This window comes from Homarus americanus, unplaced genomic scaffold, assembly GCF_018991925.1.
Source record: "Homarus americanus isolate GMGI-L3 unplaced genomic scaffold, GMGI_Hamer_2.0 scaffold49667, whole genome shotgun sequence".
In the NCBI taxonomy this organism is placed as follows: domain Eukaryota; kingdom Metazoa; phylum Arthropoda; class Malacostraca; order Decapoda; family Nephropidae; genus Homarus; species Homarus americanus.
The window spans coordinates 7,634,577-7,661,393 of NW_024738608.1; the positions used below are offsets into that span (position 1 = coordinate 7,634,577).

Below are 26,817 nucleotides of genomic sequence, written 5' to 3' on the forward strand. Positions count from 1 at the left end.
CGTACTGTAAATGAAAGTCTCCCACAACCAGGTTAATTGGTGTTTGACATGTCTTGTTAATGGAGATTTATGGGTACAGGTACTGTATTGTACTGCAGTGGTGAATATGCCTTTAACCAGACAAAAGTCTCCCTGGACCATATATCTTTAAGTTACTCTTGAAATGTTTTGGATTATCAGTGTGCAACTGTTGAGAAATAATGCAAAAATCTTGGAAAATTAAGTAAAAAAAATTGTGCTGAAAGGTATTGAAAAAGAAGGAAAGAATTAAATTTACTAAACTATTCATTAATACTGTACTTATTTTATGTAATGTAAGTGGAATGGAAGATAAATATAGTACAGTACAGTACTGTGCAATAAAGTGATGTACTTGCCATTAAAGGCTGTATACAGGTATTGGTTATTCATTAGTCACAAGTCTTTGAGCAGCATCCTGTATGTCAACACCATGCACTGGTACACCTCTAATTTATCTGCTGTTTTAAGCTTTTTCATATTCAACCACTTTTTTCATCACTGTTCTTGCCTTAATGCTGGCTGATATTTTAGGCACGAATCATTAGATATTTTGTCCTAAAAAAATTAAGGTAAAATCACTACTACATCTAACTTTGTATTGCTCACATAAGAAAGATACTGGCAGGACACAGTGAGAGGAGAGAGCTATTTATAGCATATTTTGGGTCTTTGACTAGGCACTAGGCATTGAAACACTTCCTGGTTACCGACAATTATCAGACCACAAGAAAACTCACCTTATCAATGAGGTGAACAAGAAACAAAAGAACTCTGAAAAAAAAAATGGACAGCTTTTATATCTTGTTATTGGAGGCTTTTGTTTTGGGGATGCTTAGTTAAGGGAAAGTTATGTAATGTGAAGTGCTGCACTGTACATGATACGAGACATTTTGAATTGCAAGGGTATGTCACCATACTGCTCGTTTTCCCTTTTTTTTATATCAGTCTATAGCCCCAGCATTCCTTTATCAGATAATGTCAGGCAACAAGAATAGGCCTCCAGCATTGTGGAATCCCCGTTAAGAATATTAGGGCAGAAAACGTGCAGTATAGCCTGAAAATTAAGCCAAGTTGAAATATTCAGACAGATGCCTTATATTGTACAGTATACTTTTACATACAGTACAGTTTCATTATAATCCTTGTTTCTTTGATTCAGCACATCACAATTGCTTTGACAAACACTGCAGTAAAGTATCTGTCAATCGTAAAGTTGGGGACCGAGAGGCTTCTGTAAAATGGATAATTATGCCAAATCGATATTTTCATCAACATGAGTCCAAGGAAAGCTTGTACAGGTATACTGTAATAATAAGCCATAGTACTTGTGATAGTTTGATAATAGTAATAATTTTTTCAGATACCTATACACTAACTTCATTCATTATTCTCGAATGCTCCTACAATTACCATATAACTTATTCCCTAAAACCATGAGAAGACAAGTAGACTCTTGACACACACCCAGTCACTAAGCCAGTTGCCTGATTCTCCAAGTTACTCTTCCTTTACTCTCATGTAATCTTTAGACAATTACATAAAATTAATATATATATTCTTAAATTTTCCTATTTTGAATGGTCACATCTTTCATAGGAGAGATTTTTTGTTGCCAGTTAAATGACTTTATTGTATCATAGATGAATTCTTAGTTTGGTGTAGAGTTAAACATTACATGTGTTTGGTGTAGTCACTTTTGATTCATATTATCTCGTTGAAGCTGCAAAGGGAAGCTAGTTGTTCTATTCTCAGGAGTGGCCAGTAGCATGGAGGCTATTTGTATAACTACCACCACTACAGTTCAGGGGAATATATACAACCACAGTTCAGGGGGATATATACAACCACCTTAGTTCAGGGAGATATATACAACTGTGTTTTGACCTCACTAGAGGAAAGGCCACAGCAGCTTAGCTCCTGGGGATAAATTGTCAATAAATGGCTAGTGCTACTTGTGAACAGGGCTGTGCCCTTCTGAAGGCTGAGTTGGAGAGGGCCAAGGAAGAAATCTTGAAATTAAAGGAAGAGATAGCGAGGGTGAATGAAGAAACTAGACAAGGAAAGCCCGTGTCTGACGAAAACTCAGGCGAATGGAAGGTTGTGAGGAGAGGGACGACCAAACTGGTGGTGAAAAAACACACCAAGGATACGACAACAACAGCTAAGTGTACCAACCCTTTCAGTCCTTTGGTGGACGAATTGGACGTTAGTATACGGCATTCAGGGACAAGGCTGACAAGGAAGGTACGAAAACCTTAATTGTTGGCGACTCCCATGTACGGTACCTGGACAAAGCTTTTTGTGGTAAAAATAAAAATAGAATGAGGCTGTGTTTGCCAGGAACTGGGGTGTGGGATATATTTGACAGGATGGACAATATCTTGTCTGGTAACAGGAACAAACCCATTATCTGCCTCAGTGCAGGAGGCAATGATATTGGCCGGTGTAGGAGTGAGGAGCTTCTTGATGAGTTCAAGACAGCTATAGAACATATGTCTAAGGGAGGGATCCCTATCATATGTGGGGTGGCAACCCTGGCTGGGTCTCTCGAGAGGGCAGTTCAAAAGATGTTGAAGTCTTTAAACTGCTAGTGGAACATATGAGAACGGGGGTGGAGGAGACTGCAGTGGGAGCGGGTACAAAAAGTGAAAGGTTACAGGGAAATAGTGCTAGGAATTATGACAAAACTAAATTAGGCAGGGAGTTAAAACCTAAACGCGACAAAGAGAGGACCCAGAACACAACTAACTTAAATGTCTAATACGCAAACAGTTGAAGTATGAGAGCCAAAATGGATGATATTAGGGCCTTGGTATGTACCGAAAAAATCAATATAATAGCATTCACCTAAACATGGATAAACCTAGACTCACCTGAGTTACCTGACGAATACCAAATTGCAGGTTACAAATTATTCCATACTGATAGGCAGATTAGGAAAGGAGGCGGAGTAGCAATCTATGTCAGGGATAATCTGAATTGTGAAATAAATAAGGAAATAAAAACTGAGCAGAATACAGAAACAATTTGGATAGAATTAATCGATGGTAGGGAAAAATTAATCACAGGAGTAATATATAGACCTAATCTTGATAGAGTTAATGAGCTACTTATTTGGGATGAAATGCGCAGGGCTTCCATACACAGCAAAGTCTGTATAGTAGGCGACTTTAACTTTAGCCAACTAGATTGGATTGACCTTACGGGTAACATAGTCAGAGGATTTTCTTGAAACGATCCAGGAGTGTTTCCTAAGCCAACATATAACCGAACCCACCCAGGGTAATAATATACTCAATTTAGTTCTGTCAAACAGAGAAAACCGCATTAGTAATGTCGAGGTAGGGAACGAACTTGCTAACAGTGATCACAAATAAATTAGATTCCAGTTAGAATTTCAGGGCAGCTGCAAGGAAAATTCCACTAAGTCCCAGATTTCAGAAAAGGGCAAACTTTGATAGTTTGAAAAGGCAGCTGAGAGAAGGGGTATCACGCTTGCGGGTGAACTACATGACCTCATATGAGGTGACCTCATACAATTTACCCTACCTGAAGACCTGACGGTCGAGGTTGATCTGATAACGAGATCTGAGGTTGCCGAGTTTCACGACAATTTAAATAATGAGTTACTTAATGCACAAAGGCAGAACATACCATACAAAAAACTCAGATCAAACAACAATGACCCTTAATGGATAAATAATTAGTTAAAGAACATTATTGGACAAAGGAAGGCTATAGGTAGGAGAATAAATCGTGAAGTTTACCTCCGAGATTACTATAAGGTATTGGCTGGTAGGGTTAAGACCGAGATAAGAAAAGCAAAGAGGAATAATGAACTGAAGATAGCAAGGGAGGCGAAGTCAAACCCCAAGGGATTCTATCAAATGTATCAAACTAAAACACGAGAAAAGATTGGACCAATACAGTCAGATACCGGTGAGCTAACTGATAACGACGGAGAAATGAGCAATAATCTGAATAAATATTTTTCAACAGTTTTCACCACCGAAAATATAAACACGATACCCGAGGCACCGACTCTATACAGAGATAGTGAAGAAAATAAATTAAGCTAGATAGTAGTGACTAGTAATGATGTTAGTAAGCAAATAGACAAACTAAAGCCTAATAAGTCACCAGGTCCTGATGAGATATTTGCCAGAGTATTAAAGGAATGTAAGGAAGAGCTAAGTATGCCCTTAGCAAAGTTGTTTAACATGTCATTAAAAATAGGTGTAGTATCAGAATCCTGGAGGATAGCAAATGTAATACTGATTTTCAAGAAGGGAGATACCTGTAGATCACTTTCCTCTTACTACCGTCCAATCAGTCTAACATCAATTGTAGGCAAATTACTGGAAGCAATCTATTCAAACTCTATTCGAAATCACCTGGAGAAGCACAAGTTGATCATTGATTCCCAACATGGCTTCACAAGCGGGCGTTCATGTCTAACTAATCTATTGACATTCTTTTCATCAGTTTTCGAATCAGTGAACGAGGGCCACAATTATGATGTGGTATATCTCGACTTTAGCAAAGCCTTTGACAGTCCCGCACGAAAGACTAATAAGAAAAGTGGAGGCTCATGGTATTAAAGGTGATATTCTAAAATGGATTAGGGTGTGGTTACAGGACAGTCACTAGTGGAGTTCCCCAAGGCTCAGTACTTGGACCATTATTATTTATTATATACATAAACGACATAGATATCAGCGTAGACAGCAACATAAGTAAATTTGCTGATGACACTAAAATAGGACGTGTAATTAAACCTGACGAGGACTTCGCAAAACTACAGGAAGATCTAAAAAAAATTTTTTAGAATGGTCTGAAAAATGGCAGATGAAATTCAATGTGGACAAATGTAAAGTACTTGGTATAGGAGATGTAAACAGGGAAACCAGATACCCTACGAACAACGATGTTATTGAGAAATCCGACTGCGAGAGACATTTAGGAGTAATGATGAGTAGGAATCTTAAGCCAAGTAAACAATGTGTATTTGCTCGAAACAAGGCTAATAAAGTACTTGGGTTCAAACAAAGGAGTGTTAGTTACAAGACTAGCGAAGTCATCTTAAAGCTATATCTTGCGCTTGTGAGACCTCACTTGGATTACGCAGTTCAATTCTGGCCACCGTATTACAAAATGGATATAGAATCCTTGGAAACAATTCAGAGGAGAATAACAAGACAAATCCTGGGTATTAGGAACCTTGAGTACAGAGGCAGGTTAAAGCATCTTAATTTGCACTCCCTTGAGAGACGTAGAGTGAGGGGCGACATGGTAGAGGTGTATAAATGGAAGTCAGGGCTAAACAAAGGGGACATTACAAAGGTATTCTAACTATCCAACCAGGAGTGAACTCGTAATATTGGTTTTAAATTAGACAGATTTAGATTTAGCGCAAAATAGGTAAACATTGGTTTGGAAATAGAGTAGTGGATGAGCGGAACAAGTTACCAAATATCATCATTAATTCGAATACCCTGGATAGCTTCAAACAAATGTTGGATGGATATATGAGCAATAGGGGTTGGGTGTAAATGGGACTGCCCAGTATGGGCTAATAGGCCCACTGCAGTTTCCTCCATTCTTGTGTTCTTATGTAACTACCACCACAGTTCAGGGGAATATAAACAACCACCACCACAGTTCAGGGGAATATATACAACCACAGTTCAGGGGGATACATACAACCATAACAGTTCAGGGGAATATATACAACCGCTACCACAGTTCAGGGGAATATATACAATCACAACCACAGTTCAGGGGAATATAAACAATCACCACCACAGTTCAGGGGTATATATACAATCGCCACCACAGTTCAGGGGGATATATACAATCACCACCACAGTTCAGGGGGATATAAACAACCACCACCACAGTTCAGGGGAATATATACAACCACAGTTCAGGGGGATACATACAACCATAACAGTTCAGGGGAATATATACAACCGCTACCACAGTTCAGGGGAATATATACAATCACAACCACAGTTCAGGGGAATATAAACAATCACCACCACAGTTCAGGGGTATATATACAATCGCCACCACAGTTCAGGGGGATATATACAATCACCACCACAGTTCAGGGGGATATAAACAACCACCACCACAGTTCAGGGGAATATATACCACCACCACAGTTCAGGGGATATATACAACTACTACCATTACATTTCTGGGAGATATATACAACCACCACCACCACACAGTTCAAGATATATACAACCACCACCACAGTTCAGAGATATATACAACCACCACCACAGTTTGGGAGATATATACAACCACCACCACAGTTCAGGGAGATATATACAACCACCACCACAGTTCGGGGGATATATACAACTACTACCATTACATTTCTGGGAGATATATACAACCACCACCACAGTTCACCACACACCACAGTTCAGGGGATAAATACAACTACTACCATACAGCACCACTAGGAGATATACAACCACCACCACAGTTCAGGGAGATATAGCACACCACCACAGTTCAGGGAGATTTATACAACCACCACCACAGTTCAGTTCAGGGAGATTTATACAACCACACCACAGTTCAGGGGATATATACAACCACCACCACAGTTCAGGGAGATATATACAACCACCACCACAGTTAGGGATATATACAACCACCACCACAGGGGAGATATATACAACCACCACCACAGTTCAGGGAGATATACAACCACCACCACAGTTTAGGGAGAGATATATACAACCACCACCACAGTTCAGGGAGATATATATACAACCACCACCACAGTTCAGGGAGATATATGCAACCACCACCACAGTTCAGGGAGAGATATACAACCACCACCACAGTTTGGGGATATATACAACCACCACCACAGTTTAGGGAGATATATACAACCACCACCACAGTTTAGGGGATATATACAACCACCACCACAGTTTAGGGGGATATATACAACCACCACCACAAGTTCAGGGGATATATATACAGCCACCACCACCACAGTTCAGGGGATATATACAACCACCACCACAGTTCAGGATATATACAACCACCACCACAGTTTAGGGGGATATGTTCAGGGATATATACAACCACCACCACTTCACCAGTTCAGGGGATATATACAACCACCACCACAGTTCAGGGGGATATATACAACCACCACCACTATATATACAACCACCACCACAGTTCAGGGGGGATATATACAACCACCATCACAGTTCAGGGAGATATATACAACCACCACCACTACAGTTCAGGGGATATATACAACCACCACCACAGTTCAGGGGATATATACAACCACCCACCACAGTTCAGGGGGATATATACAACCACCACCACCACAGTTCAGGGGGATATATACAACCACCACCACCACAGTTCAGGGGGATATATACAACCACCACCACCACCACAGTTCAGGGGGGTATATACAACCACCACCACCACAGTTCAGGGAGATATATACAACCACCATCACCACCACAGTACAGTATACGACTAACCTACCATACTTTATTTACATAATCCTGAGAAAAACAAAACAAATAGTTCACATCTGGGATCCACCATGACGCCTACATCTGCAAGTCTTACACGTATAGTCACGGTATAAAGTGTCCTAGTCAGGTCCTGTGTCTCTCCATGAACCCCGAGACATGACACAGCGCCGTCTATAGGGTCAACAATGTGTGATGTGTAGCGAGTTTAACAAGAAAGAAGGTAGGTAGGTAGGGTGGGATTTTCAAACAATGATGGGAGGGGGAGAGAGAAAGAATGGGGTAGGTACAAGGGAAAGAAGTGTAGCTGGAAAGAGTGACAAATATGAGGAGGAAACGAGAGAAGAGATACAAAACTAAGGAAGGGAGATAATTATGTGCATGTATTGAATATATATAAAGGGAGGGAGATGAGAATCATGAGATTGAGTTATCATGTTAAACAAAAATATCCTGTTTAATGAGGATACATCAGGGTTATGATAGGAAAACATTGATAATTGAAAGGAGATAGTGAGATAATTGTTGAACGTAGAAAAGATAGAGTGAGCTTAATCTGGGTAACCTACGTTTTAAGAGATAGAGGTTTAATTACAGCTCAGAGTCACGAAGGATGTACGATAAAAGATGTCAGAATACAAATAACTGACTTAATTATGAAATACAAAATTAACTCCAAATTACTGTATATTGAAAATCTACCTAAACTAGATAACTTTAATATAACTCAACCTTATATTCTAACTGGAGCTGGCGAACGTACTGTACCTAACTAGTTGAGACAGAAGATTCAAATTTTGGTGTTCATTATACAATTAATGAGGATTGTTCACTACGACTTTTTGTGAAACTTGTCTCACTACTTTATCTAGTTCAGATTAAACAAGTCGTTTAGTGTTTATCGGTTAGGACAAGAAGTTTGTGTCGTTAGTCGGTTAGGAAACTGTTGAAATATGTCGCTTTAGATAAAATGTCCAGTGATAAATTCTGGGTTGCTCTCTCTCCATCTCTCTCTCTCTGCTTTAATTATTTGTGTGTGTAGTGGAGGATGTGTGGTGGTGGTTTGTTGTGTAGTGGAGGATGTGTGGTGGTTTGTTGTGTAGTGGGGGATGTGTGGTGGTTTGTTGTGTAGTGGAGGATGTGTGGTGGTTTGTTGTGTAGTGGAGGATGTGTGGTGGTTTGTTGTGTAGTGGAGGATGTGTGGTGGTTTGTTGTGTAGTGGAGGATGTGTGGTGGTTTGTTGTGTAGTGGAGGATGTGTGGTGGTTTGTTGTGTAGTGGAGGATGTGTGGTGGTGGTTTGTTGTGTAGTGGAGGATGTGTGGTGGTTTGTTGTGTAGTGGAGGATGTGTGGTGGTTTGTTGTGTAGTGGAGGATGTGTGGTGGTTTGTTGTGTAGTGGAGGATGTGTGGTGGTTTGTTGTGTGGTGGTGGATGCGTGGTAGTGGATGTGTGGTGGTGCAAGTGTGGTAGTGGATGTGATGAAGGCGTCACTGGACAGTTGACCAACCGAGTTATCTCGTCCTGGCATCCGTCGCGTCTTTTCCCTCGTCACAAGGTGGGGATGTGGGGGGGACTTGGGGAACTTGTCGGAGGGGGTTGTGTTTGGATGGGGGAGGTTAGTGAAGACTCCAGAGCGGGGGAAATGCGCCATGTTTAATTGGCCCAGAAACTTGGAGCGGAGTAGAGCTGTCTGTCTTGTCAGGTCAGTTTTTTCCCTCTTGGGTGTTCTATTGTATTTATTCTTATTTATTTCGTGTTTTTGTGTGTGTGTGTGTGTGTGTTTTTTTTTTATATCTTTCAAGACTTTAATGCTGCCGAATGAACTGTTTTGTACACACTTCAGAAAGGTGGAAGACCCAGAGCCGTTGCCTGTCCTTAAGAATAGCGAGGATTGGTTTGTACACCAGTAGTAACTTGTAGATTGTTTGTACACCAGTAGTAACTTGTAGATTGTTTGTACACCAGTAGTAACTTGTAGATTGTTTGTACACCAGTAGTAACTTGTAGATTGTTTGTACACCAGTAGTAACTTGTAGATTGTTTGTACACCAGTAGTAACCTGTAGATTGTTTGTACATCAGTAGTAACTTGTAGATTGTTTGTACACCAGTAGTAAATTGTTTGTACACCAGTAGTAACTTGTAGATTGTTTGTACACCAGTAGTAACTTGTAGATTGTTTGTACACCAGTAGTAACTTGTAGATTGTTTGTACATCAGTAGTAACTTGTAGATTGTTTGTACACCAGTAGTAACTTGTAGATTGTTTGTACACCAGTAGTAACTTGTAGATTGTTTGTACACCAGTAGTAACTTGTAGATTGTTTGTACATCAGTAGTAACTTGTAGATTGTTTGTACACCAGTAGTAACTTGTAGATTGTTTAGATTGTTTGTACACCAGTAGTAACATGTTTGTACTAACTTGTAGATTGTTTGTACACCAGTAGTAACTTGTAGATTGTTTGTACACCAGTAGTAACTTGTAGATTGTTTGTACACCAGTAGTAACTTGTAGATTGTTTGTACACCAGTAGTAACTTGTAGATTGTTTGTACACCAGTAGTAACCTGTAGATTGTTTGTACATCAGTAGTAACTTGTAGATTGTTTGTACACCAGTAGTAACTTGTAGATTGTTTGTACACCAGTAGTAACTTGTAGATTGTTTGTACACCAGTAGTAACTTGTAGATTGTTTGTACACCAGTAGTAACTTGTAGATTGTTTGTACACCAGTAGTAACTTGTAGACTGTTTGTACACCAGTAGTAACCTGTAGATTGTTTGTACACCAGTAGTAACTTGTAGATTGTTTGTACACCAGTAGTAACTTGTAGATTGTTTGTACACCAGTAGTAACTTGTAGATTGTTTGTACACCAGTAGTAACTTGTATTGTTTGTACACCAGTAGTAACCTGTAGATTGTTTGTACACCAGTAGTAACTTGTAGATTGTTTGTACACCAGTAGTAACTTGTAGATTGTTTGTACACCAGTAGTAACCTGTAGATTGTTTGTACACCAGTAGTAACTTGTAGATTGTTTGTACACCAGTAGTAACTTGTAGATTGTTTGTACATCAGTAGTAACCTGTAGATTGTACATCAGTAGTAACATCAGTAGTAACTTGTAGATTGTTTGTACACCAGTAGTAACCTGTAGATTGTTTGTACATCAGTAGTAACTTGTAGATTGTTTGTACACCAGTAGTAACTTGTAGATTGTTTGTACACCAGTAGTAACTTGTAGATTGTTTGTTCACCAGTAGTAACTTGTAGATTGTTTGTACATCAGTAGTAACTTATAGATTGTTTGTACACCAATCAGGAGCGTCATCCCTCCTCCCCTAAGACCTGGCTTACCCCCTAAGACCTGGCTTGCCCCTCTCCAAGGAAAATTGTAATTAGTGTTATGCCGAGTCATAATTTCGTATTATAATCTCGTAAACTAGGTGTTTTGATTGTTTTCTGTCCCATGTGGCAGTTATTTTGGGTAAATTTAATGAAATTTTCGTCTATAGATGATATTGATGTATTAATTATTTAAGAATATTCTAGAATGTATTGCATAATTTTTTTGGTCCGATTTACTTATTGTAAGCCTTGATCAGAGTAGAACGTTCTAGAATCTTCCAGGCGTCTCTGGGTGATTCTAGGATCGATGTTCGAGAAGCGTCTGACGAGGCGTATAAAAACTGGGCGGGCTGCCTAGGGGCAGTTGGTAAAAAAAAAAAGTATAATAATCAGCACTATATAAAGAAACCAATACTAATACAAAGGTCTGACGACCCAATGGAGCAAAATAAAGATAAAAAAAACAAATAAACAGAAAAGATGAAGCGGCCTGGTTGAGCCCAGATTCTTTCTACTCCTACTGTATTTCAGTTTCATCACTTTTTTCAATCCTTAATAATCTCCTTTCACCTCATAACTCATGACTCCAAAGCCAAGTGGCAGTTAGTCGCTTGCCTCACTTCCTGGTGTAAAGACTAAGCCCAGCAGAACAACTGAAGACAATTGTTGTGATAGTATTGTGGAACTGTTGTGATTAATATAAAGTGAGATGACTAAGGAATTGTAAACTGGCAGCGTGATAACTACAGTATATATTCGAAGTGTGGAGTCAAGCTGTGAAGCCATTACCCTGTTACAGTGTTGTGAAGAATTGCTGTTTATTAAGGAAGACTACAGTACACAAAAGTGTTTCTGTGACCTGGTGGAAATCTACCTACCTGTTGTTTGTCTGTTCACTGAAACCGATAGTCGGGGAATTACCGGAGACTAACGGGACAGCCAGTGGTAATTCGACTACTCTTGTGCGATATCTACTGCTTCTGTACATACGACCCTGGCCGCTGGTAACCAGTGGTGGAAGCTGGGTAAGCGGTGAAAAGGTCGTACATTATATTCCTTTTTCATTTTGACGAATTTGAATTTGGTGAGAACTCAATGGTATTTTTACTATGCATAATTAAACAAAATGACGAGTATTCATCTATTTCATCATTCCCATTGCCTATCATTTATAAACTGAATAGCATCAAGGAAGGCAGTAAGTTATATTTCTAGCAGCCACACAGTTCACACCGGGCAGATGCAAATTGAAAATATAAAACGTGTTGGGACGTGTTCCGCCTGTTACTGCACCTCCCGGCGGCACCACGGTGGAGCAGGATTTTGACCCCTACTCTTTGCATGTAATGATGTTGTCCCCTCTAAGCAAAATCTGAAATGACGCTCTTGACACCAGTAGCTTGTAGATTGTTTGTACACCAGTCAGAGTATCGTACTCATATCTGAGGGTTGGCGACCACAGTCCTCCACTCTAAATGTTCTGGGGCTGTTTTTACCATTCCTACAAGGTTTTGTATCTCCGGGGACCCAGTTTTTAATTTCATTCATCCATCCAGTCTCTGCCTTCCCCTGGCCCTCCTACCCTCAACTATGCCCATTAATATTTCTATTATCCCCCTCATTCCTAATTGGTTCCATGACAAAACCCCAACGGGGTTGTCATTTGTCAACACAAACCTAACCTAACTTAAACATAAAAGTGTTTTATTTTATATTTTATACATGAGACTGGGGTTTTGTCCGTTGGGGTTTTATCCGGTCACCTTCCTAATTATATGAGCAACTTATCTCAATTTTCTATTTTCTGTAAATTTCAAGTATTTCTCTTATTTTTTTTTGTTAATCTTAGAACTTCATTTGTTTTCCTGTCAGTGAAGCTTATTCTTAGCATTCGCCTATAACACCACATTTCAAAGGCCCTTAATCTGAGTAATCTCTTTCTGGTGTCTGCTGAGTGTTTACGCTTCCTATCCATACATCAGTCCTTAGTATAAAAAGCCTTTTTCTCAAGTTGAAGTTATTGTCCCTTTGTATCAGGTATTTTAGATTACTGAATGCTATTTTCCTTGCCCTATTCATGTTATATCTCCATACATCCACCATCACAGATGATGTTAACTTCCCAACTACACTAAATTTTCCACTTGTTTAAGTTCGCTGTTGCTTACCATATTTTTGAGTTTAGGATTTATTTCCAACTTGGAAACAACCATTACTTTAGTCTTTGCAGCATTAACTCTTAAACCATATTTTTCACCTCTTTCCACTAATCTATTAACGGGTACACCAGTAGTAACTTGTAAATTGTTTGTATAGCAGTAGCTTGTAAATTATTTGTAAACTGAGGTTAAATGTGAAAAGGACCTGAAATTCTCGGACCACATGTATTGTGACAAAAGTTAGGTCAAGTAAATAAATGATCGTTCACACACTTACAGTATATACTGTAGATGGTCCGCCCCTCATAACGTTCTTCAACAGTGAGATCCCCGCCATGAGTGCTGTCATCCTGCTTGGTCCCCAAGATATGTTGGGAGACTGTTAGTAGTTGTAGAGCGTTCATAATGATAAGGGAGCCACCACTCCAGACTGTTGCCTGCACTACGGTACATCAGGTATACTTTAGCCTGAGAAATTAGAACGCCTGCAGTTGCCTATCTATACTATAGATGGGTTATTGGTGACTTAACAGAAGTTTATAAGCACCACAGAGAACATATCTCAGTCGAGTGTTCATATCTGGAACTAGCGGATGCCTGCCCCACTAAAGGTCACTTCAGGTTAAAGAAACCACACACAGAGAACTGTCAGAGCGAACTTCTTTGTATTAAGAGCTGTAAGCTTTTGGAATAACCAACCAGGGAGTTGTGTCGCCACCAAGTGAGTTCAGCAGATTTAACCAACACCGATGCAGGTTCAGATACATTCTAGAGCCAGTACTTGCCTACAGTTCGTAACACAGACGTGACCGATTGCCCATTGAGTAACAGGCCGATCAGTGGCGAAGAGGATAAAATAAGTAAAGTAGCTTGTACTGTACTTGGGTTGCAGTAACCATCATCACGAAGTACGGTCTCACCCAAAAGTTCGATAACTCTCCCAGCCAGCAATTGCTGCACTGCCTGCTTCAGATGTTTGAAACTGTCTCAGTACAAACCAGAACATGAAACCAATAAGAATGAATCTAAAGGTTCGAAGTAACAGATTCAAGTTAATATTACCAATCGTTTATTACGATTTTCTATATATATATATATATATATATATATATATATATATATATATATATATATATATATATATATATATATATATATATATATATATATATATATATATAGATAGATAGTTTATGCATGAAGATGATTAACAGCTGGGTGACGGATGGATAGGGATAAGAGAGATAACTCGTGACATCCTGGGGCTCTGTTACTCTCTTGTAAAGATCTAACCTAACATTCCAAGTTAACCTAATAATGTGACCTTACTTGACCCAATAATCTAATCAAACCTAATTTAAACAGTCAATCTAACGAACCAACACAAATCTAACAGCCCAATTTAACCTGAAGGGTTTAACTCTGCAATATTGGGAAAGCTTTCTCCGCTTAACAGCTTCTATGGGGAAACACTCATCCTATCATTAAAAGTGGTCTGATATGTGGAAAGAAATCCTCGCGGGCGCAAGGTAGTGCAACGGTGAGTATCTGTCTTATCGTTAACATTCCTATTGTTATTCCAGTACCTGTGCCACCAGTCATGGTCATTCTGGGTTGCTGGTCAGTACCTAATCTGAACTTGGGTGGCTGGTCAGTACCTGACCTTACCTTGGAATGTTGGTCAGTTCCTGACCTTGGGTGGCTGGTCAGGACCTGACCCTGGATTGCTGGTCAGTACCTAACCTGACCTAGGGTGGCTGGTTAGGGCTGGTCAGTACCTGAACTGACCTTGGGTGGCTGGTCAGTACCTGACCTGACCTTGGGTGACTGGTCAGTTACCTGACCTGACCTTGGATTGCTAGTCAGTACCTGACCTGATCTTTAGTGGCTGGTCAGCACCTGACCTGACCTTGGGTGGCTGGTCAGTACCTATCCTGACCTGACCTTGGGTGGCTGGTCAGTACCTATCCTGACCTGACCTTGGGTGACTGGTCAGTACCTATCCTGACCTGACCTTGGGTGGCTGGTCAGTACCTGACCTGACCTTGGGTGGCTGGTCGGTACCTAACCTGACCTGACCTTGGGTGGCTGGTCAGTAACTGACCTTGGATTGCTGGTCAGTACCTGACCATGGATTGCTGGTCAGTACCAGACCTGGCCTTGGGTGGCTGGTCAGTATTTGTCCTGACCTTGGGTGACTGGTCAGTACCTGACCTGACCTTGGGTGGCTGGCTTAATTACCTGACCTGACCTTGGGTAGCTTTTAGTACCTAACCTTACCTTGGGTGGCTGGTCAGTACCTGACCTGACCTTGGGTGGCTGGTCAGTACCTGACCTTACCTTGGGTGGCTGGTCAGTACCTGACCTTGGGTGGCTGGTCAGTACCTAACCTGACCTGACCTTGGGTGGCTGGTCAGTACCTAACCTGACCTGACCTTGGGTAGCTTTTAGTACCTAACCTTACCTTGGGTGGCTGGTCAGTACCTGACCTGACCTTGGGTGGCTGGTCAGTACCTGACCTGATCTTGGGTGGCTGGTCAGTACCTGACCTTGGGTGGCTGGTCAGTACCTAACCTGACCTGACCTTGGGTGGCTGGTCAGTACCTAACCTGACCTGACCTTGGGTGGCTGGTCAGTACCTGACCTGACCTTGGGTGGCTGGTCAGTACCTGACCTGACCTTGGATTGCTGGTCATGACCTGACCTGACCTTGGGTAACTGGTGAGTACCTGACCTGACCTTGGGTGACTGGTGAGTACCTGACCTGACCTTGGGTAACTGGTCAGTACCTGACCTGACCTTGGGTGGCTGGTCAGTACCTGATCTGACCTTGGATTGCTGGTCAGTACCTGACCTGACCTTGGATTGCTGGTCATGACCTGACCTTGGGTGACTGGTCAGGACCCCAACTTGACCTTGGGTGGCTGATCAGAACCTGACCTTGGGTGTCTAGGAGAGATGAATTGGTTGTTATCTGTTTATCAGTCTACAGTATCTATCTGTCCAACTCTTGGGGAATACATTCTCAATAATAATAAAAATTGTCGGCTCAAGGGGATGGCTTAACCCCCCCCTCCCCAGCCAGATATGCCTATGTGTTGATATTAAATCTGTTACTGTACATCCTTGAATATGTTATTTATAACCACGACAAATGTCCTTAAATTGAACACTGAAAGTTGAAAATATTGATAAATAAAATTCAGACAATTAATATACAGAGCAAAACTATGACGACTGGAGACTCAGGACCTAATACCAGGCCTTGGGTCAGCTTTAGCATTTTGAGGATACTGAGGGAATGTATCTATGAGCCACCCCCTTCAAGGTAATCTTAGTTATGAGATCTCTTCTCCCTCCTACTAGAATCTCTCTCTCACATCATAACTGTTTGATAAGCAACATCATAACTGTTTGATAAGCAACAGATCAATAACCATTTGGGAGATGATCAACAGATTAATAGATATCATAATTTTGTTTGGTACCTTCAAAGCTTTGTCACCAACATTTCTTATGCATCAAAATCCCCAATTAAGTCATCACATGACTGCTACTCTCCGAGCTCATGGTTGGTGCTGATTATGGTGAACAAATTCAGGTAAGCATTAGTTGTTGATGATCTCTGGTATATATTGATGAGGTTTAACTTGAAGAAGTTCCTCTGTGCAGCAGCCACTGTCACTGGGAGTGTTTCTCACTGTAACACAGAGGTATGGATATTGTTTGTTTAGCTATTTCATGATTAAAAGAGAGGATATTTCTTCCAGTGCTGTCATGTTCTGTGATGGCAAATTTTTAATTTCTAATATGAGTTGCTTTTCATCAATATCTGATTCACCATCAGAGTTGAGAGTGTTCTTAAGTCTTTGTACTGTTCGTTAGTGACTCAATAGACTTGTCCTGTATTTTGTTGAGGTTTAGCCTTACCTGATCCAGTGTTGTGAATCTGCCCTCTAGAGAAGGCCCAGACCCAGGGGGCTGGGGGGCATGTGCCTCCCTAGACACAGGCAAATGTGCCCTTGTGACTCTGAAACATAGTTCTGTATACAAGGGCCTGACAGTATTATTTTATGGTCCACATAATTTAAACATCCAGGTACCATTGAGGATAGATAGTATAATTTACTGTCTATCCTCAAGCCAAATATGTACCTACAAGGAGCTTTACATGTTGACAGTGCTACAATTGCTGTGTGATCAGGGTTATGATGGTGCAGGAAATATGTCTGGTAAAAATAAAGGAGTTGCTGCCATCATTGATGAATTGTGTTTATGTGCACCATACTTTCATTGAAATTTACATGTACTTAATCTTGTAGTTAAGTTAAATCAGCTACAAGTATAGCACGTGCGGAATATGATAGGTACCCTGGTTGAAATGTGCATATTTTTCAACTATTCACCCAAGTGTCAATGACTGTTTGAAGACAACATACTCAGAGTGATATCCTCATTAGGTGGACTAATTGCTACATGTGTGAGTCCTATATTCAGCGAAGGCAATCACCACTGCACAATAATTAAAGTTCATAATACAGTACAGTCTGTCTAGCACAGTATATCAACTGCGAGAGAGATTATATTCAATGCCATGGTGGACTATCTTCAACAGAACAACCTCGTGAAGGAATGCCAGCGTGGATTTATATGTGGACGCTCCTGCTTGACATAGCTGGTTGACTGCCAGAGAATGTTGTGACAGCACCAAGCACGAGCTCTTTTTAAGTCAAAGCTTGGCAAACACTGGTACATTGAGGAGTCCATATACAGTACACCCATTACTTGCCATTACTGGACTGTGATAGACAACTGACAAATCGCCTGACTGACTGTAATAAGCTGAGAAATGGAGAAGAGGATAAGGTTATGGAAAGCAAAATACCTGTACCTGAAATATGGACCACCTGATATTTTATACAGAAAGTGTAACTAATGAAGGTATTGCTAGATTTATAAAGTGCTTTATGAATGATTCAAGCAGTGCCTTAACAAAGGTGATCTTAAATCTTGTCCAATCCCACTAGGGGTCACAGCTCAAGATTGAAAAAGAAACAAGTTCAGAAAATTGTCAGGGCCAACTTTTCGGAGTGAGAGATGTAAACGTGTGGAACAATCTGCCAGAGAGCATTGTGGCGGCACCAAATGTGAGCTCATTCAAGACCAGATTTGACCATCACTGGTGCAGATACAGATACATTCTGGAGGTAGTGTTATGTCCAGTACTGTCAACAGTGCGTAACATACATGATTGATCGCCCAAGCGGCTTATGAGCCAATTAGTGGCCAAGAAAATAAAAATAAAAGTAGTACTCTAAAAAAAATCCAACTGCTTGGTCACAACTGTGCCAGATTATTGAGCTTTTGCCATACAATTTTCAGTCCCTTTGGTGTAATCATTTTCATTCCTATCATCTTTTATTCAAGTTATTTTTCTGACATAGAACATACAGACATATCTAATTATCAATACCAAACTAATCTTAACTCCTGTTATAATTATTGGAAGTTCTTAGACAACAAAATGAACAGTATTTTCTTTGGTGCAGATATCATTTGCCCTCACATTTCTAGAAAGTAAGGAAATTCTCTCCCTTTCTTCTACTTTCTCCCCACATATTCCATTCATGCAACAACTTGTTCTCACAACATTTGTTTCCCCAGGTGTTGAGGCAGAATGGCGAGACCGATTAAGAGGACGGGCACAATTCTGGGTGTCTTGGCTGTGGTGTTTGTGGTCATCATTATCATCCTGTGTGTGGTGCCCCGCCCTTGCCGTGACGACACTTGTAAGGAGGTTAGTGTTTCACTCTTCCCTTGGCTCTTGTTGCCATACAAAAGATACAGTAAAACTTTCATATAGGTAATTCGTAAGTTTTCATAACCTGGTTATTTTCAGAAATTCCCAACTCAAAATTTTCATGTTGATCTGAAGCACTAACTGAAAGGGAACCCATAATTGAGAGAATATTAAAAGGAAGACTTAAGTCCTGTCAGTTAAATCTCACCATCAAATGAGGCATCTGATGAAGGAAAAGATATTAAGAGAAGTTTCAAGAAGTAATAGACATGTTCCACTGCGTGATATGCTAATTGTTCTTAGGGATTTTAATGCCAAAGTTGGTTCAGCTAATAAAGGCCTTAAACACATTCAGTACAATAATTAAAATCAAAGTGTTAGTGAAAGGAATGAAACTAGAGCGTGCCCTGTTAGTCTCGTATAATAGGAGGCACTCGGTTGTAACATAAAGAAAGCCATAAATATACATGTACATGGACCTCTCCAGATGGGAAATAACAAAATTAAATTGACCATAGTGTATTATGATATCGAAGAATGGATGCAACACTCTGAATGATATTACAATGTGGAGAGGAGCAGATATTGGGTGTGATTGTCAGTTGGTTGTACAGTAGTTACTCTATTACACTATGGCTAAGAGCTGGAGAAAAATGACAATTTTGTAGAATGACACAAAAAAGCTATTAATTAAGAAAGGTTTTAACCCATTGAGTGGTAGGAGTTTCTCTCAGCTGATTAAAATTATCGGGTATTAGCCAGAATAAAATACAGTAGAGTACTAAAGTGCAACACTAATCCTTAAAGGTTAAACTGTGGGGTTTCGAGATGTTGGTTCACACTCAGGATGGGATGGAGAAAGGAAACTCACAATGTGCTCTCTGTATACATATTGTATTGGATGTACAATGCAGCTTGGTGCTGGGAAGGCAGCATGGTTACAAGCGTTGAGTAGAGAGAGCTGGTTGGTGAGGGTGCTCAGAGGAGAACACGCAGCTTGTGGGTCGGCATGGTCACCGGCTGGAGCGAGGGCCACCAGGCAGGAGTGGAGGAGGAGGTGTTGATGATGTTGCTTGCTGGTGGCGGTAAGTAGAATGAGGTAGGTCACCACGAGGTCAGGTCTTATATAGCGGGGGTAGGCGTGGCTTAATAGTTGACCTCAGTCATGTAAGGCGGCGCTGGTTGCTGACCTAGACCACGAGGCATACATTGGGGAATTCGCGGGGTCGGCTAGCCAGCGACAAACAGCGTTTGTAGGGGAGGAATCCACTACAAAACTACAGGAGAAAGAGAATATTATTCTTTAATGTAGAAATTGTTTCCTACCACTTGAAATGTGAGAAGAAAATCAACAGTCAGTAATCAAGGGGGGGGGGCTGGAAAGAAAACTCTTGGAAAAAGAAATAAACAGAAGAAGTGGCTATCAGAACATGCATAGGATATTATACAAAAGACAAGAACAGGAAATTGTTGTTGATAACTTTAAAGGAAGTGAAGATGCACTGCATGGAGTTCCTACTTGGATAAGTCTATACTTGAGCCTTAACAGTGAAGTTAAATGCTTTGTCTGGTGGGACAAATAAACATACCAGGGGCGGGTGCAGAAATGTATTGGGGGTGTCATCTGAGCTATCCTAAGGTTATTTGTCCTCAATACATCTTTCCATTCTCTTTTATCTTTTTCTTTTAATTAATCAACATTGTACTAGGAGCCTGAATATCCACAAGATTAATTCTGATAAAACTAATAATGTATATGGATTTTTTCTAGTCTGAATCCATCATATAAATTAATTTTGATTCTACTCCAGTGATTCTCCATTTATTTATCTATAACAAGTTCAGTTTCATGAATTAAACAATGATATGAGGAACCAAATTTTCATTTTACGTTGGACATTGACCTCCCTTAGCATACATTAGCTATTTTTATAATATTTTTAAGTATACAATAGTTACAATATATTTATGTGTGAGTATTTTATCCATAGTTTGTTAAACTACTATGAATGGAAAACCTTTTTCAAGTTAATACAGCATTATAGGACTAACTGTTACACACCAAATACAAATCAGTCAGTCATTCAGTTCAGTTGGTATGAAACTGTATTTTTTTTTACGGGGAAGAGACCACCCGGGCACAAGTCATTGACCCACAACGTGGCCTAGGAGGCGAAAAAATAAGAGTAAAAAAGAAATTAAAAATAAGAGAGAAAAAGGTGCCGAAAAACCATCTTTTTGAAGTGAGACATTGTATAAATATGGAAACACACAAGAAGGCAGAGCATTCCACATTTTGGCTGTGTGAGGAAAGAAGGATGTACTATAATGGGCATATACAGAATAGTAGCATTTAAATACATACAGAAATATAAGATTTTAGAGACAGTTTCTTAGCCAGTGATGTAATATTTGTATATTTTAAAGCTGTAAGAAATAGACACTTACTTTTGTAGATTTTTCTCTAGAATGTAATTTGTATATGTATGTGTATTACATTAGTTTTTAATTCTCCAGCCAATCTCAGGCAAGCATGCAGGAGGCTACCCTGGCAATACTTCGAGTGATTCAACAACTACACCTGGGACAACTACACCTACACCTAGTACAACTACACCTAGTACAACTACACCTACACCTAGTACAACTACACCAACACCTAGTATTACCCCATCTACTACACCTAGTACTGTCTCTGAGGATTCTACATCTAGTACTGTCTCTGAGGATTCTACATCTAGTACTCTGTCTAAAGATTCTACATCGAGTACTGTCTCTGAGGATTCTACATCTAGTACTGTCTCTGGGGATTCTACATCTAGTACTGTCTCTGGGGATTCTACATTTAGTACTGTCTCTGAGGATTCTACATCTAGTACTGTCTCTGGGGATTCTACATCTAGTACTGTCTCTGGGGATTCTACATTTAGTACTGTCTCTGAGGATTCTACATCTAGTACTGTCTCTGGGGATTTTACATCTAATACTGTCTCTGGGGATTCTACATTTAGTACTGTCTCTGAGGATTCTACATCTAGTACTGTCTCTGGGGATTTTACATCTAGTACTGTCTCTGGGGATTCTACATCTAGTACTGTCTCTGAAGATTCTAGTGAAATGACTGAACTGCCAGCTACACTGACATCAACCACTGAAATGCCAACTACACTGACATCAACCACTGAAATGCCAACTACTGAACTGCCAGCTACACTGACATCAACCACTGAAATGCCAACTACTGAACTGCTAACTACACTGACATCAACCACTGAAATGCCAACTACTGAACTGCCAGCTACACTGACATCAACCACTGAAATGCCAACTACACTGACATCAACCACTGAAATGCCAACTACTGAACTGCCAGCTACACTGACATCAACCACTGAAATGCCAACTACTGAATTGCCAGCTACACTGACATCAACCACTGAAATGCCAACTACTGAACTGTCAACTACACCGACATCAACCACTGAAACACCAATAGTTTATCTACCCTCAAGTCCATCACCAGAGAGTGAGTGTGGCTGCGATCATGTTTTATTTAATGCTGAGTATTGTATTTAGTTTTAGTATCTTTTATGCATAGTTAATTATGCTGTGTGAAACTGAGCTGTTGCCCTCTGGTAGAGACTAGAATACTATTACTGTACTTTTTATTTAGTTTAATCACTCCAGTCTTTCACATGTCATTTACATGATATTAGAAATACAGTATATATGCATTAGGGGAGGCATTAGGGGAGGGTATTATTTTGAGATGTTAAAAATATTTCAAAAAAGTATATCGTTAGAAAGGGACAAAGAATAATAAACTTGAGACTGTCTCTTTGCCTCTTTGTGATAGAAACAAGAGACCATCATTTCTGTGCTGGTCATGCACGAGTCTCATTAACTGCATACGTATGTCCTTTCACAGAGAGCCCTTTTTTGGCATAAGTTTTGTTGTACTGTACTGGGTGTCCAAAAAGTCCCCATCATTTTCAAGGAAAAAGAAAGTTAGTATCATATTTGTAATGTATTTTCTTTATTACACATGGCAACATATCTGGCATATGTCTTACTTCAACGTGGTCACTGCCAGTGTCTGAATGAATGAATGTTTTCCCAATAGCTAGAGTGGGCATGGTGGGAACAGCCTCTGGTTAACAGGAGTTCTCTACATGGGATTCTACACAGTTCACGTTGCCTGAAACAAGAACAACATGCCTTCAGGATTTTTGAAATGACATTTATGTTGCTGCATATATTTTAACTCTACAGAAGTTGATGAATGTCTGAGATATGGTGAGACATTGATGGTGGGCAAGTGGAAGCTAATAGATAAATCTGATGTGTAGTTATCCCTGTATGTGCAATACTGTAACTAAATGGAAGACGAGAACTTTCTTTTTGTGGGGGGGGGGTTATTTGGTGTGAATTCCTTTATCTTAAGCTTATCCTGATATTCCGATCAGCAGTGTCAGTTGCATTTATTATTTGATGCAATTTTTTCTTTTATCTTTGACGTGGTGGCGAGATAAGGACTTCTTGGATACCTGTTATTATTTTTACTTCTATCTCTTTCACATCAAATCATTTCCTGGTCCTATTAATTGAGCTCTAAAGGGATGATAGGTTAATTCTTATTCCTCTTTCTGTAAAAGCTGATGAGGTGTGTCATTCAGCTGAGTGCAAAAAAGTAGCAGGACGTATGTTGGATGGGATGGACAAGAGCGGTGTGAAGCCCTGTCAGGTCAGTAGCACTTCTTACAACAATGGAGCTTAGTGGATCTGTGGAACTTGATGCAGTATATTATTCTTTCAAAAATATATGGATATGAAGTAAATAATCCTATGAGATCATAGAGCAATCCAAAGTGAAATTGATTCATTCTTTTTCTCCACAGGACTTCTATCAGTACGCATGTGGTGGTGTGGAGGATGAACTTTTCCTGAAGCCTTATGACCCAAAGGTTAATGCTGCCAAAATTATCAAAGGTAATCACTGTTTTGCTTACACCTGTCATGTGGTTATACTCTGGTGTGTATGTCATGTGGCTATACTCTGGTGTGTATGTCATGTGGTTATACTCTGGTGTGTATGTCATGTGGTTATACTCTGGTGTGTATGTCATGTGGTTATACTCTGGTGTGTATGTCATGTGGCTATACTCTGGTGTGTATGTCATGTGGCTATACTCTGGTGTGTGTATGTCATGTGGTTATACTCTGGTGTGTATGTCATGTGGTTTATACTCTTTGTGTGTATGTCATGTGGCTATACTCTGGTGTGTATGTCATGTGGCTATACTCTGGTGTGTATGTCATGTGGTTATACTCTTGTGTGTATGTCATGTGGCTATACTCTGGTGTGTATGTCATGTGCTGCTCTCTGGTGGTGTGTATGTCATGTGGCTATACTCTGGTGTGTATATCATGTGTTTACTCTTGTGTGTATGTCATGTGGTATACTCTAGTGTGTATGTCATGTGGTTATACTCTGGTGTGTATGTCATGTGGCTATACTCTGGTGTGTATGTCATGTGGTTATACTCTGGTGTGTATGTCATGTGGCTTCTCTGGTGTGTATGTCACTCTGGTGTGTATATGTTATACTCTGGTGTGTATGTCATGTGGCTATACTCTGGTGTGTATGTCATGTGGCTATATGCTCTGTATGTCATGTGGTTATACTCTTGTGTGTATAATGTGGCCTATACTCTGGTGTATATGTCATGTTTATACTCTGCGTGTATGTCATGTGGCTATACTCTGTGTGTATGTCATGTGGTTATACTCTGGTGTATGTCATGGTGTGTATGTCATGTGGCTATACTCTGGTGTGTATGTCATGTGGTTATACTCTGGTGTGTATGTCATGTGGCTATACTCTTGTGTGTATGTCATGTGGTTATACTCTGGTGTGTATGTCATGTGGCTATACTCTGGTGTGTATGTCATGTGGCTATACTCTGGTGTGTATGTCATGTGGCTATACTCTGGTGTGTATGTCATGTGGTTATACTCTGGTGTGTATGTCATGTGGCTATACTCTGGTGTGTATGTCATGTGGTTATACTCTTGTGTGTATGTCATGTGGCTATACTCTGGTGTGTATGTCATGTGGTTATACTCTGGTGTGTATGTCATGTAGCTATACTCTGGTGTGTATGTCATGTGGTATGTGTATGTCATGTGGTTATACTCTGGTGTGTATGTATGTGGCTATGCTCTGGTGTGTATGTCATGTGGCTATACTCTGGTGTGTATGTCATGTGGTTATACTCTGGTGTATGTGTGTATCTCTGGTATTGTCATGTGGTTATACTCTTGTGTGTATGTATGTGGCTATACTCTGGTGTGTATGTCATGTGGTTGCTCTCTGGTGTGTATGTCATGTGGTTATACTCTGTGTGTGTATGTCATGTGGCTATACTCTGGTGTGTATGTCATGTGGTTATACTCTGGTGTGTATGTCATGTGGCTATACTCTGGTGTGTATGTCATGTGGTTATACTCTGGTGTGTATGTCATGTGGCTATACTCTGGTGTGTATGTCATGTGGCTATACTCTGGTGTGTCATGTGGTTATATGTGGTGTATATGTCATGTGGTAATACTCTTGTGTGTATGTCATGTGGTTATGCTCTGGTGTGTATGTCATGCTATACTTGTGTGTATGTCATGTGGCTATACTCTTGTGTGTATGTCATGTGGTTATATGCTGGTTGTATATGTCATGTGGTTATACTCTGGTGTGTATGTCATGTGGCTATACTCTGTGTGTATGTCATGTGGCTATACTCTGGTGTTGCTGTCATGTGGCTATACTCTGGTGTATGTCATGTATTATACTCTAGTGTGTATGGTTATACTCTTGTGTGTATGTCATGTGTATACTCTTGTGTGTGTCATGGCATACTCTTGTGTGTATGTCATTATGGTTATATGCTGGTGTATGTCATGTGTTGCACTCTTGTGTGTATGTCATGTGGTTATACCTGGTGTGTATGTCATGTATATACTCTTGTGTGTATGTCATGTGGCTATACTCTGTGTGTATGTCATATGGCTCTGTGTGTATGTCATGTGGCTATACTCTGGTGTGTATGTCATGTGGCTATACTCTTGTGTGTATGTCATGTGGCTATACTCTTGTGTGTATGTCATTATGGTTATATGCTGGTGTATATGTCATGTGGTAATGCTCTTGTGTGTATGTCATGTGGTTATATGCTGGTGTATATGTCATGTGGCTATACTCTGGTGTGTATGTCATGTGGCTATACTCTTGTGTGTATGTCATGGTTATATGCTGGTGTATATGTCATGTGTGTTATATATGTCATGTGGCTATACTCTTGTGTGTATGTCATGTGGCTATACTCTTGTGTGTATGTCATGTGGTTATATGCTGGTGTATATGTCATGTGGCTATACTCTTGTGTGTATGTCATGTGGCTATACTCTTGTGTGTATGTCATGTGGCTATACTCTTGTGTGTATGTCATGTGGCTATACTCTTGTGTGTATGTCATGTGGCTATACTCTTGTGTGTATGTCATTATGGTTATATGCTGGTGTATATGTCATGTGGTAATACTCTTGTGTGTATGTCATGTGGTTATGCTCTATGGTATATATCACATAAGTATGCTGTTTACTGTACAATTATGTTTTGTAGATATACCTGTCATTATGTAGCTGTGTTTTATATTTTGATCTTACAAGTCTACATTCTCTACTGTGATTAATGGTGCTGTTCTGTATTCAAATTTGTTCATATAAATACCTATTGAATGTTACTGGATATCTTATATACATGAAGATTGTATTTACAGTATATGTAAAGTATTTATTATGGTATACTGTACAAGTCATGTGATAATTCATTATATCTTATATTGCAGTAAATCTAATTACTGTATTAACCTAACCTAACCTAACCTAACTATCATGTTATGGTAGA

General features: G+C 40.0%; 1 protein-coding gene across 4 annotated transcripts in view; it reads left to right on the top strand.

Annotated features, from left to right (window-relative positions):
• Nucleotides 1–9,166: 9,166 nt before the first annotated feature.
• Nucleotides 9,167–26,817, top strand: part of LOC121874231 (neprilysin-1-like) — a 49,236-nt gene continuing 31,585 nt past the window's right edge. Inside the window, exons 1-7 of one of the 4 annotated variants that reach the window (XM_042378297.1) lie at nt 9,167–9,249; nt 18,722–18,854; nt 21,375–21,835; nt 21,917–22,013; nt 22,179–22,383; nt 23,513–23,601; nt 23,756–23,846. In XM_042378297.1, the coding sequence (XP_042234231.1) occupies nt 18,735–18,854; nt 21,375–21,835; nt 21,917–22,013; nt 22,179–22,383; nt 23,513–23,601; nt 23,756–23,846 (1,063 nt within the window). In that variant the 5' untranslated portion in view covers nt 9,167–9,249; nt 18,722–18,734. Of the gene's footprint in view, nt 9,250–18,721; nt 18,855–21,374; nt 22,384–23,512; nt 23,602–23,755; nt 23,847–26,817 lie in introns of all 4 variants that reach the window. The other 3 variants (XM_042378296.1, XM_042378295.1, XM_042378293.1) reach the window with 3 other exon arrangements.